This window comes from Bufo bufo, chromosome 2 (genome assembly GCF_905171765.1).
Source record: "Bufo bufo chromosome 2, aBufBuf1.1, whole genome shotgun sequence".
Classification (NCBI taxonomy): Eukaryota; Metazoa; Chordata; class Amphibia; order Anura; family Bufonidae; genus Bufo; species Bufo bufo.
In genome coordinates this window covers 120929660-120950977 of record NC_053390.1, presented here as the reverse complement: position 1 = coordinate 120950977, position 21318 = coordinate 120929660, and the positions used below count along the sequence as shown (strand labels likewise).

Below are 21318 nucleotides of genomic sequence, written 5' to 3'. Positions count from 1 at the left end.
ATTAGTATTAAACGGGTGCAGAGGAGTCACCGAGTGTACTCCAATAATACTAATACTAGTGTAATACTAGTATAGCATCTAGCTTGGATTGAACCAGCTGCTGGCCCACATTTACTAATATGAGTGCACCTAGACGCTGATGTGGCACAATTTGGTACACCTAGCTATAGAAAAAACTGTAAGGTGTGGCTTAACAAAAGAGGCGTGGTTTACTAGGGAAAGGGGTGTGAACCAAAATTATACAGGGGGAGATGTATCAAAACTGGTGCAAAGGAGAACTGCCTTGTTGTCCAAAATTTTGATTCGATTTCGATCCCATAAAGTATATACTCGATACAATGAGAGGTGACAATGGGTGGTGAGGTGACAATAAATGGCAAATCACATTTTTTTTTTTCCCCCTCTGTCACGGCTTTCACCGCATCGGAGATATTTTTAAATATTTTAATAGTTTGGACTTTTTCGGATGTGGCGATACCCAATATATATATATATATATATATATATATATATATATATATTTTTTTTTATGTATATATTTTTATATGTAAAATTAGGAAAGGGGGTGATTTAAACGTAAAATTTTGGTGGGGTTCTTTTAAACTTTTTTTTTTTTACACTATAGCCACCTTAGGGGGCTAGAACCCCTGTCCTATTCACCCTAATAGAGATCTATTAGGGTGTATAGGATTTCACACTCTCCAGGCTGCCCTGTGCACACAGCAGCAGGGAGCTTACCATGGCAGCCAGGGCTTCAGTAGCGTCCAGGCTGCCATGGTAATCGATCGGAGCACCACGATTTCACTGCTGGGGCTCCTATCGGAAGCTGCCACCAACTTAGGAGGAGGGGAGGGACTGTCACGATCAGTGTGGGAGAAAAACTCCACACAAAACACAGGAGGGAAGGGGAACAGTAACTGGGCCTGGAAACTAGGAAAGAAACAGGTCACCTCCTAAACAACCCTAATCCCGGCCCTGACTACCTATCAATATGAATAGACCTTAAAAAGGTAGGAATATTAATATGTGGAACACCTAGGCCCTTACATCCCTATAAGGCCCTGGAATGAGGTTAGGACCAGAGACAACCCATTCCTCCCCAGATAGACGAAAGGAAGTCTCTGTCTCAGGCCCAGATACAAACAACAGGGAATATAACAAACACAAAACAATAAGAAAAGACAAGACTTATCTGAAAGTAGAAAACTGGCAACTCCAGAAGCACCACAGAGTACAACCGACTACCTAGTTAGAAGGCAGGAAGAAAATCTATAAACCGCACCTCCAAGAGTGAGAAGTGGCTACTTATGGGAAAAGTTAATTCCCAACAAGCAACACCTGAAGCAAGGGGTGTGGCATTCACCAAAACACAGACACAATAAGATCAACAAAGAACTTGTCAATTTAACCCACGAGTTGCCAGTCTCTCCGATCTCGTGGTACCTGCCGCGGGAACGTCTGTGACAGGGACCCTGTGGCCACTGCCACTAATGATTATACTGAGGGGGAGGGGACCCTGTGGCCACTGCCACCAATCAATATAATAATGGGGTGAATATAATGAACATGATTATAATACTGAGGAGAGTGGAGGGGGCATATGGCCAAAGCACAACCAATGCATATAATTTACCCCTAAATACAAATGTACCCGGCCTCAATGATAGGGCGCGGCGATCCGCTGAACCGCGGCAATTAACCCCTCAGGTGCTGCGGCCACGTCTCAATGGGGAGGGACTTCCTCCTTCACTGTGCTGGCTGAGGAGAACATGGTGCGCGCTGAGAGCGGCGTGTGCCTTGATCGCCAACAGATACTAGGCTGCGCGATAGCGCAAAAAATTAGATACCCAGTGCAACCCTAGTCCATAGTAACTAATCAGATTGATCCTTTAATTTTCTAAAGGAGCTCTGAAAAATGAAAGGTGGAATCTGATTGTTTGTAATGTAACAGCTAGTTTTCATTTACAGCAGGTTTGACAAATCTTCCCCCCCCCCCCCCGTGTGCCAAAGTATTGTCACAATTCTGAAGTCAAATGTACATATTTAGACACAAGTTTCTATCCCTGCACGAGATTCCTACCCAAAAGAATCATTAATTTGTATGTTTTTATGAATTAATTTGAATGTTATTAACTTGAAATCACAAATGAACGTAATGTAATTAAAGCAATGCAAATCACTATACTTTGTAATTACCTGTGACAATCTATAATAAATCAGCTTCTCACAGACAGTCACAACATATATTACAGTCAGCATGTATATATTAATAAAGGCAGTAACATAAAACGCAGGAGCCCGAGACTGTAGCCTATATAGCAGAGAGGTAACTGCATTATCTTCTTGATGGTTTGGTTTTGAACAAATTTTTCAGCGTGTTTGTTGCCCTATATGACGCTGTGTTATTTGAATGCATTTTAAGAAATTTACAATAAAAATTCTATTTTAAAAATATAACAAAAAACTGCAAATTTATTGGGTTGCTGATACAACCTTTAAGTAAAATTACAATTAGACTGTTCCCCGTGTAGGATTACTCTTTGTTTGATAAATGATATTACATATTGTAAAGGCACATAACTAAGAAAATGTGATTTTGAGGATTTCATTATACTTTCAGTTGACCATCACACTAAATTAAGTGGGTATTCAGGGAGCTCCAAACTGATGGACTATCCTCAGGATAGACCATCAATATCTGATTGGTGGGGATCTGACTTCCGGCACCCCCGCTGATTGGTCACATGGCCTAGGTGCAGCTCAGTCCCATTCAAATGAAATGGGGCTGAGCTGCAATACCAAGCACAGCCACTATACAGTGTAAGGTACTGTGCTTGGTAAGCTTTAAGGAGGCAGCGGCGCTCACCAGAGCTGTGCTTCTTCTTCACCCAGCTAAAGGGAGGGGTGCTGGGTGTCAGATCCCCAACGATCAGATGTTGATTCTGAGGATAGGTGATCAATACCAAAATTCTGGATGACCCCTTTAATGACTCCTGCATAACAGACATGACCAAATGCGCAACAGCCTTAATGTCCATGTGTTCATCCAGTGGTCGTCCCACCACACTCACTCTCACCCCATACCCCTCAGTCTACATACTCATAGACATCACCCTGCATTTAACGAAAGCTCATTGATTCTCTTTTCTTCTACCAGTGTTGACTTTGTGGACCATTGGGCTTATATTGCCGTTACCATTGGCTTGTAAATTTTACTTTATTGGTTTTTATTTGTAAAAATAAAATGGTGCATAATAATGTCAGCACAGCAGCCATAAAATGAAGCCAAAGTAGCCCTTTCACGTTTCAAAGCAAAAAATGATGTCCAGCCTGGGGGGACTATTATGAGAATTTTCCCCATAAAATGACTCAAAAATAACACGCTCTGTATTCTCTTACATCTATCACCATAAAATGGTTTGTAAATCTGCCTTCTGTGCATTAATGCCAGGTGTGCAGTCAGCCTCAGATATACGACGGTGAATGAATTAATACTAGGGAATGCTACTAACAGCATCCATAATACAGTGCTCTGGATGCTTTCATACCCCCATTCTGTGCGAGATGTAAATACGAATGCGGAAAGTCTACATTATTAATTCCCAACACTCGGTGACATCCACCAAACTATGTATCAAACTGATTAATAAAACCAATTTTACTCCAGCAGCCGACTCCTCCTGGGTAATTTAACAGTAAGTCAGTGGTGTCTAAAGGCTAAGCTGTGATAAGAGAGATATATGAAGGGGCTAGAAATACAAGGGACCTGTGAAATTAAACTTTTATTCTCTTCCCTGGTATAAAAAGTGATAAGCACTTCTACAAAGATGTTTGACAAAATGACGTAGCCCCTGCTCAATCTGTGCTTTCCATACAAACTACAAATTATCCAACTTTTCACATTCCTATAACAATTAATCAATGAATGTAATAAACATTCGGAACTGGAGGAGTAAACTCAACCTGAAAACCGTTAACTATGTTTTATTGTATGATAATGCATCAAGGGGCTGTTCACACTCACTTTTGCTGTACGTCATGCGGCTACGTTTGTAAACAGAAAATACTTATAGAAACTTATTACTTGACATAGCAATAGACTATAATTGGGTAAACGTAGCTCAAAAATGCATACTTTTGACTCAGTTTGTCATTGTTTATGTGTTCATTTCTGTGTTTTTTCTCTCCAGGACAGACTAGCATACCACGCTTTTCTGTCCTCCAAAGAAAAAAAAAAAAGTATGAAAAGGTATGTTTTTTTTTTTTTTTACGGATGGAGACATAGAACAATATGTTTCCAACTGTTAAATGTATTCAGTTTTACTGGAAAAAATTCTTAAAAAGCAAATCCCCCTACTTCCTTTGATACACTTCAAATCTTTATTTAAAAAACGAAGGTTTAAGAAAAACATATACTGACACAAACGTATGCACATCTGTCAAATGTATTTGGATTATAAATAGATAATAGTTTGTATATATTTTTACTACATGTCTAAATGGATCAGCTTGACGTATAAAAAAAACAAGATGTGAACAGCTCCTACACCAGTCAACGGAACCCTCTACACCAGGGATCAGCAACCTGCGACTCTCCAGCTGTTCTGAAACTACAGTTCCCAGCATGCTCCATTCATTTCTATGAGAGTTCTTGGAAGAGCAGAGCAAGTATGCATGCTGGGAGTTGTAGTTTCACAACAGTTGGAGTGCCAGAGGTTGCCTACCCCTACTCTACACAGTAGACTCCCCCGATCTCAGATGACCATCTAAGTAGCTGTTCACATCTCGTTTTTGCTGTACATCAACCAGATACGTTTAGTCATACAGTAAAAAAATAAATAAAAATAAATAAATAAAAAAGTACAGTATGCAAACTTTTTTTTTTTTACGTTTAAAGTGGTTGCCATCATACGCATAAAAAAAAAAAAAAATGGCCCCAGAAAATAACTAAAGCCAAGAGGTATTCGTATAATGAGAGATATACTGTGTATGTATAATTTTTCTAATGTGTTCAGCATAGCATGCTCCCATTGATGAGAGGCTGTGTGGGCGGAGCAGCTGCAAAGTGAAAGTAAAAATCCCAGCATGCATCTTCAGAGGAGCGGTCACATGACATCCCTGGCCAACTGTGATACCATAGTAACAACAGCACCTCAGGTGTCATCTCATCACAGACAAGTCAGCATAATAGTTTTTAGACACCATGTCTCATTTGAAGCCCCCCTGATGCACCCTACAGTAGAAGCTCCCAAAAAGTGACCCCATTTTGAAAACTACGGGATAAGGTGACAGTTTTATTGATACTATTCTGGGTTACATATGATTTTTAATCGCTCTATATTACGTTTTTTGTTAGGCAAGGTTACCAATAATGCCCTGTCTGCTGCAGTTTTAATTTTTTACAACGTTCATCTCACAGGTTAGATCATGGCTATTTTTATAGAGCAGGTTGTTACAGATGCGATGATATCAAATATGTCTACTTACTTTGTTTGTTTCACTTTCACATAATAAAGCATTTTTGAAAAAAAATATCATGTTTTTGTGTCTCCATTTTCTGAAAGCCATATATTTTTTATTCTTTGGTCGATTGTCTTAGGTAGGCTGTTATTTTTGGCGGGATGAGGTGACGTTTTGATTGGTACTATTTTGGGGTGCATATGACTTTTTGATCGCTTGGCATTACACTTTTTGTGATTTAAGGTGATAAAAAAATGGCTTTTTTGGTACATTTTTTTATTTATTTATGGTGTTCCCCTGAGGGGTTAGGTCATGTGATATTTTTATAGAACTGGTTGTTACGGATGCGGCAATACCTAATACAGTGCTCCAGACTAAAAAAAATACCTAGTAGCCATTGGCTCCTGAACTGAAAAATTTAGGAGCCAAATCAAATTTTTAGTCGCCAAATCGAAAGCGAATCAAAATATTGGCATCGTGACAACGCTACGCCGATCAGATTGGCGTAGGGTTATTTCGATACCAAAATTTTGATTCGCTTTCGTCACCATAAATACAGCGCAAAAAATAAATAAAAAAAACACCAAAAAAGCCGCGTGCATTTCGCATTTTATGAAACGTTCGGCCCATAATAGAACAGTCCTATCCTATTTTTTGGGGTGACTAAAAAATGGCGAATGCTCACCACATAGGAGATATTTTAAAATAATTTAATAGTTTGGACTTTTCGGACACCGCGCTATGCAATTATGTTTATTTATTTATTTATTGTTTATATATTTTATATGTAAAATTGGGAAAGGGGGATTTAAACTTAATATTTTAGGGTACTTCCACACTAGCGTTTTTCATTTCCGGCACTGAGTTCCGTCACAGGGGCTCTATACCAGAAAAGAACTGATCAGGCATATCCCCATGCATTCAGAATGGAGAGCAATCTGTTCAGGATGCATCAGGACGTCTTCAGTTCAGTCATTTTGACTGATCAGGCAAAAGATAAAACCGCAGCATGCTACGGTTTTATCTCCGGCGAAAAAAAATGAAGATTTGACTGAATGCCGGATCCGTCATTTTTCCCCATAGGAATGTATTAGTGCCGGATCCGGCATTCAAAATACCGGAATGCACCTGAACTGAATCCGGACCCATTCACTTCTATGGGGCTGTGCACATGAGCGGTGATTTTCACGCATCACTTGTGTGTTGCGTGAAAATCGCAGCATGCTCTGTTGTGCGTTTTTCACGCAACGCAGGCCCCATAGAAGTTAATGGGGCTGAGTGAAAATCGCAAGCATCCGCAAGCAAGTGCGGATGCGGTGCGATTTTCACGCACGGTTGCTAGGATGAAAGTCTATTCACTGTATTATTTTCCCTTATAACATGGTTATAAGGAAAAATAATAGCATTCTTTAATACAGAATGCATAGTAGAAGGTCAATATAATAAACATTGGTGGCGCAGTGCGCCCCCCCATCACCCCAGTATAATAAACATTGGTGACGCAGTGCGCCCCCCCAGTATAATAAACATTGGAGGCGCAGTGTGCCCCCCCCCCAACACCCCAGTATAATAAACATTGGTGGCACAGTGCGCCCCCCCCAGTATAATAAACATTGGTGGCGCAGTGCCCCCCCAACACCCCAGTATAATAAACATTGGTGGCGCACTGCGCCCCCCAACACCCCAGTGTAATAAACATTGGTGGTGCAGTGTGCCCCCCCCCCCAACACCCCAGTATAATAAACATTGGTGGCGCACTGCGCCCCCCAACACCCCAGTATAATAAACATTGGTGGCACAGTGCGCCCCCCCAGTATAATAAACATTGGTGGCACAGTGTGCCCCCCCAACACCCCAGTATAGTAAACATTGGTGGCACAGTGCGCCCCCCCCAGTATAATAAACATTGGTGGCGCAGTGCCCCCCCCCCCCAACACCCCAGTGTAATAAACATTGGTGGCGCAGTGTGCCCCCCCAACACCCCAGTATAATGTGCCCCCCAACACCCCAGTGTAATAAACATTGGTGGTGCAGTGTGCCCCCCCAACACCCCAGTATAATAAACATTGGTGGCACAGTGCGCCCCCCCAGTATAATAAACATTGGTGGCACAGTGCGCCCCCCCAGTATAATATAATAAACATTGGTGGCGCAGTGTGCCCCCCCAACACCCCAGTATAATAAACATTGGTGGCACAGTGCCCCCCCCCCCCAACACCCCAGTATAATAAACATTGGTGGCACAGTGTGCCCCCCCCAGTATAATAAACATTGGTGGCACAGTGCGCCCCCCCAGTATAATAAACATTGGTGGCACAGTGCGCCCCCCCAGTATAATAAACATTGGTGGCACAGTGCGCCCCCCCACCAGTATAATAAACATTGGTGGCGCAGTGGACAGTGCCAATGAGGGTTAAAAAATAAAAATTAACTCACCTCCTCCAATTGATCGCGTAGCAGCCGGTCTCCTGTTCTTTCTTCAGGACCTGTCAAAGGACCTGTGGTGACATCACTGTGCTCATCACATGATCCATCACCATGGTAATGGACCATGTGATGAGCTCAGTGACGTCACCACAGGTCCTGAACAGGAGACCAGCAGCTACGCGATCAATTGGAGGAGGTGAGTTCATTTTTTTTTTTTAAACCCTCATTGGCCCTTCCCACTGCGCCACCAATGTTTATTATACTGGGGGGGGGGGGGGGGCGCACTGTGCCACCAATAAAGATAACTGAGCTGTTAATACAAATACAGGAGCCGGGTGCCAGAATCAAATAGCCGGCACCCGACCTCTATGACAGGGAGCTGCGATCAGCGGCAGTTAACTCTTCAGGTACCGCTCCCTGTCATAGAGGTCGGGTGCCGGCTATTTGATTTTGGCACCCGCCTCCTGTATTTGTATTAACAGCTCAGTTATCTTTATTGGCGGCGCAGTGGCCACAGCCCCTCCTCCTCCTATCTCTCTTATTATTGGCGGCAGCGGCACAGGGGGGAGGGAGAGACTTCTCCACTGCGCTGCTGAGAAGAACATCGGCGGCGGGGCAGAGAACTATCCTGTGCCCGCCGCTGTATTGAGCAGAGCTGCGGCGGCGGTTCTAGTCGCAAATGGCGACAAGACTAAAAAGTCTTGTCGCCATTTGTGAATTCTAAGTCGCATTGGCGACCATTTTGGTCGCCATCTGGAGCCCTGTAATATGTCTACTTTTTTTATTTATTTCACTTTAACACAATAATAAATTTCTGAAAGCCATATTTTTTTCAGTTTTTGAGCGATTGTCTTATGTAGGAGCTCATTTTTTGCGGGATGAGGTGACGGTTTGACTGGTACCATTTTGGGGTACATATGACTTTTATATCATTTTTAATACCTTTTTTTGGGAAGTGAGGTGGGCAAAATCTAAATTCTTATTTTTTTATGGTGTTCACCGTGCGGGGAAAGTAACGCGATCCTTTTATAGATCAGGTCGTTATAGATGCGATGATACCAAACATGTGTTTTTTTTATCAATTATAAATGTGTGGCTATAAGAAGAAATTTAATATATATTTTTTTTATTACCGAGACCCACTTGGTTCTTGATGATCCAGTGGGTCTGATGGTTTATAATACACTGCAGTACACTGTATAGTGTACTGCAGTGCATTGTCACTCACAATAAGCCTGATCAGGCTCCTTCCTTTAGCTGGAGCCTGATCAGCTATACCAAGGCAAGCCAGATGCCTGTGAAGGCGTCCGGTTGCCATGGTAACCACCGGGACCAAGCATCGGGCCACTGCCACAGCACAGCAGCAGCCCGATGGGAGAGGGAGGGAGCTCCCTCCATCTCTTAACCCTTTCCATACAGTGGTCCCTATGGACCGCAGCATGGAAGGGGTTAAACGGCCGACATCGGTGCCAACAGTGTGTGAGCTGTATATTATAGCTGACACTCTGCTAACCGCTCCGGCCATCCTGAAACAGATCAGGGCAGGAGGGGGGGGATCAGCAGCGCTGCCGCCGGCCATCCTGAAATTAGGGGGGCACAATGGGGGCTGGAGCCCACGGAGGGGGGGGGGGGGGGGGGGGGGGAATATTATATATATACATTTTAGAAGGTTCTGATTCCCACTGTACAGACTAGCCAATCAGAGCGATCGCCGGCCCAGGACCGCCCTCGTAGCCAGGAGATCAGACGTGCTCTTACTAGGCTCCTCGCACCGAACTCTGACAGGAATAAGCTTTTTGTACTGACAGAACAAGCAGCGGATTTCTGTCAGAGACTGAACAGGGAGCGCGCAAGTGGCAGGGGCAGACTGGACAGGAGCTGCTCTTAGGCAGATTAGTAAAAGCAGCGCATGTGCAGTTACACTACAGTCATGGACGAGCTTTCTCTAAAGCTCCTCCATGTCGCGTGCAGCCATGGACGAACTGGCTGCACGCAGAGCGGGGCTCAGGGGGTGGCTTACTATAAAAAGATTAGCAGACAGATTGTTTTATAAAGTATATTTGGAAACTCATTTTTTTTTTTTAAACTCGTTTTATTGAAATTAACAACAAGCATGGTTCAGCATATTTCGGAGCAGTGGCATCCCACGCAGGGGAGTCACCAACTCCACAAAGTACAATCATGATACATAGTGTGTCAGGTGATTATCGGCAATATTTTACTACTTGGCATCAAACAATACAGCATGTCTACATTCTAGTGTTCAGACACTTAGTGCAGTAGTATCCTCCGACACAGAGTGCAGGTGTACAGGTTGCAAGGAGTGATTTGAAGAGCACCACTCTCCCCACACTTTCTGAAATTTCCCTGGGCATTTTCTATGTATATATACCACTTTTTCCATATTCATTGCATGATTCATCAAGGTCTTACATAGGCTCACCGTGGGGAGTCTTTCCGCCATCCACCTCAATGCTACAGCCTTCCTAGCTAAGAAGAGGGCTTCCCCTAGGAATATTCTCTGGTGATGTGTCCACTGTTCCTCCTCTAATATCCCTAGGATACATATTTTTGGGCAGGCTCCTATCGAAACAGGCACCATCGTGGACAGAATCTCTACAACCTTATTCCAAAAGACTTGTAAATGTCTGCATCCCCACATCAAATGCCAGAAATCAGCGCTCTCTTCTTGACATCTATGGCATCTGCTGCTAGGCAATCTCCCCATCTTATACAGCCTGAGGGGGGTTAAGTAGCTCCTATGCAATATGAATAATTGTATTAGTTTATTATTTACCGACGGGGAAACCTTAGTGGGTACCAACATAGCCTCCTCCCATTCTTCAGCATCAAGAGTTGGAATATTAACCTTCCATTTCGCTTCTACTTCCAATGGCTGAAGAATCATGCGATCACCTAGTAAATATGTGTACAGTATAGAAATAATGCCCTTAGGTCCCTGCGATCTTAACACCCCTATCAAAGGATATTTAGAAATACTGCGATCTGTCCCTCTAAACTGATCATTTAGGGCGTGCCGTAATTGAAGGTACCGAAAAAACAAAGAGTGGGGAATCTCAAATTTCTCCTGTAGCTGTTGCAAAGTTCGTAATACGCCCTCTTCATACAGCTCTGCTAATGTCAGCACTCCACATCCCTTCCATATCCCTGCACCCTCTAATGTTTCCAAGTGCGGCAACATGGGATTGTCCCAGAGCGGGATTGCATCTGGTAAATCAGCATACGAGTTTAATTTGGCTGCTTTCCATACTTGGTTAGCCAATCTATGAGCAGGAAGTAGTCTCCTGGGTACTGTGCTTGGGGACTCCAAGACAGGCCACAGAGTAGAAAGATTAAGATATTCCCTCAACCAATATTCCGGTCCTGGTAGTTCTCCCTGTTTGACCCATGCCGCTACATATTTCAGCTGGCCGGCTAAGTAATATAGGAAAAAATCAGGTAGAGCCGCTCCCCCCCTCGTCTTAGACCTCTGTAACACTTTCTGCGAGAGCTTCCTCCTAGCTTTGCCCCACACAAACGCCGTTACCTGGGAGTGCAGCCTGTCAAAGAAGGCCTTTGGTACCGGGGCGCATGCATGTGACAGGAGATACAGGCCCTTGGGAAGCAGAATCATTTTAACTAGGTTCCATCTCCCCATCACCGAAATCGGTAATGCCTTCCAAGTTTTAAATTTATCAATAAATAAGGACTCTATCGGTTCTATATTTCTCGTCCCAGACACGCCAGGGTCCCTTGTGATCACAATGCCGAGATACTTAAACTGGTCCACTACCGGTGAATTGTGTATACTCTCCGGCCACCCATGATCCCAAAGAGGCATAATAGCTGACTTCGTCCAGTTTATGAGCAAGCCCGAGTATGTGCCAAATTCTCCTATTACCTCAATTGCTCTGGGTAGAGTCCGCTCAGGCTCGTCCATAAACAGAAGGAGATCATCTGCATATAAGCCTATCTTCTCCTCTCTATCTCCTCTAGAGATCCCCATGAAGGACCTATCTTGCCTCACCCTCAATGCTAAATGTTCGATTACCACCGCAAACAAAAGGGGGGAGAGGGGGCAACCTTGTCTGGTACCTCTATGCAGAGTAAAGGAATCTGACAGGGTGCCATTTACTAGTATATTTGCCTTAGGTCTCTGGTACAGTATCTCAACCCATCTTATGAACCCTGGTCCAAACCCAAATTCCTTCAGGATCCGCAACAGGAAAGGCCACTCCACAGAGTCAAAGGCCTTAGCCGTGTCAAGTGACGCCATGGCCCATTCACACCCCTCCGCTACTCCTACCTGAGCAATAACCTGAGCTCTCCTGATATTGTCAGAGGTGGTCCTCCCCGGCATGAACCCTGTCTGATCCTGGTGTACTATAGACGTTATTACTTTATTTAAACGAGAGGCTAACAGTCTGGTTAGAATTTTGTAGTCTAAATTAAGCAACGAAATCGGCCTGTAAGAGCCGCATACAGTTGGATCCTTGTCTGGCTTTAATATAACAACAATAGTAGCATCATATAAGGTCTCAGGCAATTGGTGACGCTGGAATGATGCTGAGTACAGCTTAAGGAGTTGGGGACTAAGAATTTCACTATATCTAGAATAAACTTCGATCGGGATCCCATCCGGGCCCGGTGCTTTCCCAGTTGGTATGTCATGCATGGCTAGCTGGATTTCTTCCAGAGTTATATCCTTATCCAGGAGGGTCACTTCCGCCGCACTAAGCTTAGGATGTTCCACCTCTGAAATATAGTCCCTTAACTCCCTCTCCGTGTAGTTAGCTGCTGTGCTGTACAGTGATTGATAAAACCGTTTGAAAGCGTCAAGTATTCTCTGTCCGGATTCCACCAATTGTCCCTCCGGGTTCAAAATTCGGAGTACCGGGGGGGGGGACTGGTTGGCTCTAGCAATCTGAGCTAAAAGCTTACCCGCTCTATCACCAGATTCAAATGACTGTTGCTTCATGAAGAACATTTTGCGTTCACTTTTCTCCTTAAGATGCATCATATACGCCCTACCTCTAGTCATCCACTCTATCCTATTCCTTTCTGTGGGGTCAGAACAAAAAGATACTTCCGCCTCCCTACATTTATTATGCAACTCTAATTCCTGGCGGGACGTGTCCTTTTTTACATAGGATATTGAGGACTTCAGACATCCCCTCAGGAAGGCCTTCAGGGTGTCCCACAATAGCAATTCCTCCGTTTCATCTCCCTGCACATCCAAGAATACTCTCAACTGATCGGGAATTCTATCATTTTTTGTCAATAAAGAGAGCCAAAAGGGATGTATTCTCATCTTCCCCCCTCTAGATGCAATCCCGGGAGTGTCAAAACGTGCCACAACCGCAGCATGATCTGAGGGTCCCCGCGACTCATAGGTAATTGCTACCAAGTCCGTATAACTAGCAGCATTTCCCAGGACATAGTCAATTCTCGAGAGTGCCCCCCTAGCGGGAGTGAAACAGGAGTATTCCCTCAACTGCGGGTTCCTAATTCTCCACAAATCTATCCATCCTATTTCTGCAGCAATTCTAAACAGAGTGGTCGTCGATTGGACCCCAGTTTCCCTCCCTTCAGGTGGTCTAAATCTATCTACCTCTTCCTGCAGTACCATATTAAAGTCTCCCATGCAAATCAGCTGGGCCGAGGAATATTGCGCCGCAAACCCCAGGATAACATGAAGGAGTGAAAGACTTGCCGGGGGGGGATTATATATATTAATTATTACATACGGGATGTGGTCAATAAAGCCATACGCCAGTATATATTGTCCCTCCGGATCAGCAACTGTCTGCTGCGGTTCCCACAGAAGGCCCCTGGGCACTAATATAGCCGCGCCTCTAGAATTTGATGTGCCATATGACTGAAGTGACCACTGGACCCATTGTTTTACAATTCTGTGCCCGGTGTCAGCCGTCAGATGAGTCTCTTGAAGTCCCAGAATGTGAGGGCTATAGCGTCGTACATGCGAGAACACCGCTATCCTTTTGTTCGGATTTCCCAGGCCCCTCACATTCCAGGACATCACCACTAGAGGTCCCATAGTACAATCTTAAAGTTATCCCTCCAGTAGTACAGGGTGCCATCCGGCACGTGTGGAATAACCTCACCTATTTTAATAGTTCGCCCCCCTCCCACACTCCTGATGAATAATTGATGTGACCATGCTTTCAATAACTTAACAAACATATAACATAACAGGTAAACTTCTAATACCTCTGAGCAAACATCCAGTGCATGCATCATAGTATTAACAAGGTGACAATCTGTATTCGGGGACCAGTGCAGGGTGAAGAGGTTATGCCCGCACAGGTAGCCAAGCATTCCCTGGTCCGTGTGAATATTATAGCTGCAGGTGCATCTAAGCCTCAATAGGTGCAGACACTCATATCTAGCCAGTCTATAAATCAACAACTGTAGGACTAAACCTATGCACACAATGATCTGCTATCTGAAAGAGCACCATATTACATTCAGGTAAAGCTAAATATTGCACCATATAATAAGGATAGACAACTCAGTGACAAGGCTTCTATAAAGTGCCTTTCCAGAACTCAGTAATACTTGCAACTCAGTCCTGGTGTTTCAGGTCAATGCATCCTTGGACGTCTAGCAACCCAGTCCTCAGCCTCCTTTGGGTCGGTGAAAAATATAGGCCGGTCACCATCCACTACGCGTAGTCGCGCCGGGTAGGCCATCGAGTATTGCAAATTTAATTCCCTGAGGCGTCTCTTGACCAAAACGAAGGTGGCCCTCTTTTTCTGCAAATCCGCAGAGAAATCCGGGAAAAGTGACACGTTGGCGTTTTCGTGCATCAATACACCTTTGCTCCTAGCTTGGCTAAGAATTAAATCTCGATCCTTCCAATTTAATAGACGGGCGAGCAGGGGCCTCGGCGGTGCGCCTGGAGGTGGTGGTCTGGCCGGTACTCTGTGCGCCCTTTCAACTGCATAGGCCGCTGAGAATGTGGCTGCAGGGAACTGGGCCTTAAACCAAAGTTCCAAAAAGCTAGCAGGATCTCTCCCCTCCGCTCTCTCTGGCATCCCCAGGATTCTTACATTGTTGCGTCGGGCCCGGTTCTCCAGGTCGTCGCACTTCTGCCGCCATAATCCAACGGCTCTTTCCACCTCCGTCAGCCTCGAATCCAGCGGCCTGGTGTAATCCTCCAGCTCCGACACCCGGTCTTCAGTGTGTTTAACTCTTTCCCTCAGCTGTTGCACGTCTTGCCTCAACAGGCCCAGGTCGACACGCACCTCCTCAATCTTGCAGGTAAGGGAGGATTGGCAGGAGGAAATCGCTGTGAGGAGCTGCTCTGAGACCGCTTTCAGCGTTATCTCCGGTTCCCCAGCATCATCGGTTTCTATCTGCTGCGCGGCCTGTCCGCGCGTCACCGCTGCACGTGGAGTGGCGGGAGCCGCGGCGCCATGTTGGTTTTCCTGGCGGGCATATTCTTTAAGTTTGTCGGCCGCAGTCTGCGCCTTGCTGGGACCCATATCGTGGTTCCTGGGTTTCCTCCGTCTCCTCTGCACTTGCCACTCTGAGTTTGAGGAATGCAGCTTGGCAGGATTAGTCAGGATAGATTCCAGGGACCGGAGCCGCTCTCAAGTGCGTGCGGTCATGCCGGCAGTTAGCCACGCCCCCCGGAAACTCATTTTTACCCTGCCTCCAACAATGTTGTGTAAAGTACTGATATAGTGGCCAACCCCTTTAAGTTTGACGGATGAGCATATGTTTCAATATGTTTGTGTCCATTTTATTAACAAAAAACAAAAGTTTTTGTGAAAGAGTGAAGAGTAGAGTTGAGTGAACCCGAACTGTAAAGTTCGGGTTCGTACCGAGCTTTAGCTTTTTTGGGACCCAGACCCGAACATTTGCGTAAAAGTTCGGGTTCGGCGCTTTTTGAAAGGCTGCACAGCAGCCAATCAACAAGCGTTTAACTGTGTGCCCTTAGAAGCCATCACAGCCATGCCTACTATTGGCTTGGCTGTGATTGGCAAACTGCAGCATGTGACCCAGCCTCTATTTAAGCTGGAGTCACGTAGCGCCGCCCGTCACTCTGCTCTGATAAGTGTAGGGAGAGGCTGCAGCTGCTGTCAGGGAGAGATCAGGGAGAAATATTAAGAAGAACTGCCTTTTTTACTCAGCAAACTAAATCCAATGTGTTTTGTGGGGGCAGTGCACAATTTTTTTAAGCCTGCACTGAGCCAACTTCTGCTGAAAACGAACTTTTTTTTTTACTTCAGTTTGTCACTATCAATACCTAATCGGCAGCCATTTTATGCAACGATAGTGCACCAGCACTATCTATCTCCATGTCTGCTAGTCCAGAAATACAGCTTTTTTGCTGAATGTGCTTAAAAAACTTTTTGTTCATATACTGGTCATCTTTGATTACACGTGCATAGGTGACAGTCACATTTAGGCCACAAATACGGCCATTAGGTTACTGCGGTTAAAAAAGACAGTTTGTTCATATACTGGTCATTTTTTATTAAACGTGCATTGATTACAGTCACATTTAGGCCACAAATACAGCCATTTGGTTACTGCGGTTTTAAAAAAAAGTTTGTTCATATATTGGTCATCTTTGATTACACGTGCATAGGTGACAGTCACATTTAGGTCACAAATACGGCCATTTGGTTACTGCGGTTTAAAAAACCGTTTGTTCATATACTGGTCATCTTTGATTAAACGTACATTGATTACAGTCACATTTAGGCCACAAATACGGCCATTAGGTTACTGCGGTTAAAAAAATAATTTTGTTCATATACTGGTCATCTTTGATTACACGTGCATCGGTGACTGTCACATTTAGGCCACAAATACCGCTGTCATATAGAGTTTTTAAAAAAAAAATTGAGTGCAATACCCTACATCAGGGTTTATATTGGCGGTTCTAAGGATGGTAAGGCCTGAGCAAGTACAGGCGCTAGTCAATTGGGTGGCCGACCGTGGATCCAGAACGTTCACATTATCTCCCACCCAGTCTTCTGCAGAAAGCGCACAGGTGGCGCCTGAAACCCATGCCCATCAGTCTGTCACATCACCCCCGTGCATATCGGGGAACCTGTCTGAACCTCAAATCATGCAGCAGTCTCTTATGCTGTTTGAAGACTCTGCTGGCAGGGTTTCCCAAGGGCATCCACCTAGCCCTTCCCCAGGGGTGGAAGACATAGAATGCACTGACGCACAACCACTTATGTTTCCTGATGAGGACAAGGGAATACCACCTCAGCACGTCTCTGATGATGACGAAACACAGGTGCCAACTGCTGCGTCTTTCTGCAGTGTGCAGACCAAAAAGGAGGTCAGGGAGGAAGACTGGGTGGAAGACGATGCAGGGGACGATGAGGTCCTAGACCCCACATGGAATGAAGGTCATGCCACTGGCTTTCAGAGTTCGGAGGAAGAGCCAGTGGTGAGACCGAGCCAACAGTGTAGCAAAAGCGGGAGCAGGGTGCAAAAGCAGAGCAGTTTGCCTGCTACTGGCCACCAACACCAGGGACCGAGCACACCAAAGGCAGTATCAAGGAGTTCCCTGGCATGGCACTTCTTCACACAACGTGCTGACGACAAGACCCGAGTGGTTTGCACGCTGTGCCATCAGAGCCTGAAGCGAGGCATTAACGTTCTGTACCTTAGCACAACCTGCATGACCAGGCATCTACATGCGAGAAATGGGCTGCAGTGGAGTAAGCACCTTCAAAACCAAGAAAGGGCTCAGGCCCCTCCTGCTCCCTCTTCTGCTGCTGCCTTGGCCTCTTACTCCGCCTCTGGAGGAACGTTGGCACCTGCCGCCCAGCAAACAGAGGATGTGCCACCAACAACACCACCTCCGTCACCAAGCATCTCCACCATATCACACAGAAGCTTTCAGCTCTCCATCTCACAAACCTTTGAGAGAAAGCGTAAATTCCCACCTAGCCACTCTCGATCCCTTGCCCTGAATGCCAGCATTTCTACTGGCCTTTGAAATGCTGTCATTCAGGCTGGTGGAGACGGACAGCTTCAAACAGCTCATGTCGCTTGCTGTCCCACAGTACGTCGTTCCCAGCCGCCACTACTTCTCCAGGAGAGCCGTGCCCTCCTTGCACAACCAAGTATCGGATAAAATCAAGTGTGCATTGCGCAACGCCATCTGTGGCAAGATCCACCTAACCACAGATACGTGGACAAGTAAGCACGGCCAGGGACGCTATATCTCCCTAACTGCAAACTGGGTAAATGTAGTGGCGGCTGGGCCCCAGGCGGAGAGCTGTTTGGCGCACGTCCTTCCGCCGCCAAGGATCGCAGGGCATCATTCTTTGCCTCCTCTTCCTACTCGGCTTCCTCCTCCTCTTCTACCACCTCCTCATCCGGTCAGCGACAGACCTTCACCACCAACTTCAGCACAGCCAGGGGTAAACGTCAGCAGGCCGTGGCTGGGGGGATACGGAGGACGCAGACGATACGCCTCCCACAGAGGACAGCTTGTCCTTACCTCTGGGCAGCCTGGCACACATGAGCAACTACATGCTGCAGTGCCTGCGCAACGACAGCAAAGTTGCCCACATTTTAACGTGTGCTGACTACTGGGTGGCCACTGCTGGATCCCTGTTACAAAGACAATGTGCCGTCCTTAATTCCCTCACTGGAGCGTGATCGGAAGATGCGCGACTACAGGCCTGCTGCGTGATCGGAAGATGCTCCTGAGAGCATTCCTGACTGACGCCGGGGGACAAGTGGAAGCACAAGGCGAAGGCAGGGGGGGAGGAAGAGGTCGCCAACGCAGCTGTGTCAGCGCCAGCACCTTAGAAGGCAGGGTTAGCATGGCCGACATGTGGAAAAGCTTTGTCACCTCGCCGCAACAACCGGCCCCAACTGCTGATATGGAGCGTGTTAGCAGGAGGCAGCATTTGAACAACATGGTGGAACGCGTACTGACTGATGGTTCTGCCCCATTCAACTTCCGGGTCTCCAAATTGTCCACATGGCCAGAGCTTGCCCTGTATGCCTTGGAGGTGCTGGCCTGTCCTGCAGTCAGTGTACTTTCTGAACGTGTATTTAGCACGGCAGGAGGCGGCATTACAGACAGACGCAGCCGCCTGTCCACAGCCAACGTGGACAAGCTCACGTTTATTAAAATGAACCAGGCTTGGATCCCACAAGACTTGTCTGTACCTTGTGCAGAATAGACATTTATACCAGCCTCAACCATTCATTCTTGTACTCAAGTGCACTTATTCTTTGTTTTATTTTGTTATATGTCCCAATATTTTGGGGGATACCCCAATTTAAAAATAAAAAATAACACAAATCAGGTGTCCGCTCAACTCTAGTGAAGAGGCATGATGGGGATACAGCAAGCTTGACTTGAAATTTCAAGTCGGCTGTCTTCTTGATTTTAAATGGTCAATTTAAAGACAGCACGAGGGGGAAATAAAGTGGTTTTACAGCAAAGTTATTGATCGCACAAACTATAATAAAACATAATTGGGGATCTGATAACCAGAGCTGTGAGGTACTCACATTATGGTGGGGACAGGTTCCCTTTAATAAAAATCTTCCATCATTCCTCACTATGCACAGTGTTTGCTCATCAGCTGTAACTGACTGTCTGCAATATGTCCCAGAACATGTCTGCAGATAGTTGCATTCTGATGCTCCTCTGTACCACCTAATGGTGCCTTGTCCTTAGCAATCATCTTCATATATTGGGTCAACAAAGCAAGTCCATTATAAAACACTATGGGCACCATTCACTAACCAGAAATACGCCTATACCAGGCATACTTATGGCGTCAATTGTGGTGCAAAGGTACTTTGCGCCACAATCTGTCACTTTTCCCCGCTCATGCCAGGTCTAAAAAAGTGGGCAGGCCCGTCTCATTTATCATTTTCTAAGCCTGGTTCAGGCATAGAAAATGGTCTAAATGTATGCCAGAAAGAAAGTTGTTTTACATTTAGAAGTGGAGGTGAATACGCCAAAGTTATGTAGGGGCCGTATCCACCGCCAGCTATAGGGGATATTGAGACTGGCGTCTAAAATGCCAGTCTTAATAAATTACCCCCTCTGTGTCTGAAAAAATTCCTATATCAAAGTTTAATGACGGTCAGAAACTCACTCAAGAAACCGTAACCATTCAGTATTACAGTCAAGGACTAACTGCTCCCGAAGCCGATTCAGATGTCTGTAATTTTCGACAATAAAAGGAGAGTGGAAGCGACTGACAGCTTTTGTGCTATAAAAAGAGAGAGAGAAAAAAATACTAAAATCAGAATAAGAAATCAAGGTTACCAAGCAATCAGTTATGTAATTGGGAGGGAAAATTAGTCTCAGGCACTCTGTTTTTATATTTGCACTGAGCTTTAGAATAAGTGGATTGACAATAAAAAAAAGGATAGCTCCATTATGGTGAACTTAGTCTCTGTTGCTTCACATTTCCTTTCTTATGAATAGAGCACCGGGTTACTATGGTGAAGGGCGCAGAGAATGCATTTTACAGAGTCTTATAATACACATTCTGCATATAAGGACATTTCCTGTAAAAATAACCGATTAAGGGTAAATTTTGTTTAATGATATTATATTCATTCAAATAAAAACACCAGGTTTTAGGCAAACCGCTATGAGGATCAGGGTAGTAAAAGGTTAAAAAATTGGATTTTTTGTACTCACCGTAAAATCCTTTTCTCGTAGTAGGCATTGGGGGACACAGCACCATGGGTATATGTCCAACTACCACTAGGAGGCGACACTAGACATAAAAAAGTGTTGGCTCCTCCCCGTTGGGCTATACCCTCTCCACAGACACTAGGCAGCTCAGTTTGTACCAAAAGCAGTAGGAGAGAGAAGAAAGACAAGGAACCAACAACTCCCGTACCGGGAAAGATCAAGAGACCAGCCCGGAGAAGCGGAAGTAAAAAACATAGGGTGGGATCTGTGTCCCCCAATGCCTACTACGAGAAAAGGATTTTACGGTCCAAAATCCAAGTACAAAAAAATCAAATTTTATCGTGCATGGCATTGGGGGACACAGCACCATGGGACGTCCCAAAGCAGTCCCCGAGGGTGCGAAAAGAACAACCATGCCACCTTTTGGGCATACAGGTGCGGGAGAACCATGTGACCCAACAGGAGAAAAGCACGGAATAGGCAGGAAGCCTCATAACAAGGGAGAAACCCCAAGGAAGCCACAGTGACGACTGCCAGCACCCCAGGACAAATGCCTGGGAGAAAGTCCCAAATGCAAGAAGAAGGAAAAGGGGAACACCCAGCTCAGCCGAAGGCGAAAGCACAAACACCCTGAGGTCAACTCCGGAAGGGCCAGGGGAGCAAGGGAACATGGAATCACTGAAGGCCAAACGAGTGAGGGAAGCCATAGCAAGGCTCACATGTGAAGGGAGCAGGTCTCCCCTCGCCGCAAGCAC

The 21318-nt window shown here is 45.5% G+C and overlaps 1 protein-coding gene across 5 annotated transcripts in view; it reads right to left on the bottom strand.

Moving 5' to 3' along the window:
* MSH3 (mutS homolog 3) overlaps positions 1–21318 on the bottom strand; it is a 211618-nt gene that overhangs the window by 40327 nt on the left and 149973 nt on the right. For 4 of the 5 annotated variants that reach the window (XR_005776986.1, XR_005776987.1, XR_005776988.1 and 1 more), the window contains exon 17: positions 20013–20156. Coding sequence is in view for 2 of the 5 variants with exons in the window: in XM_040421493.1 (XP_040277427.1) it covers positions 20013–20156 (144 nt within the window). In the remaining 3 variants the exon portion in view is untranslated. The remainder of the gene's footprint in view (positions 1–20012; positions 20157–21318) is intronic. The other variant, XM_040421494.1, reaches the window with a different exon arrangement.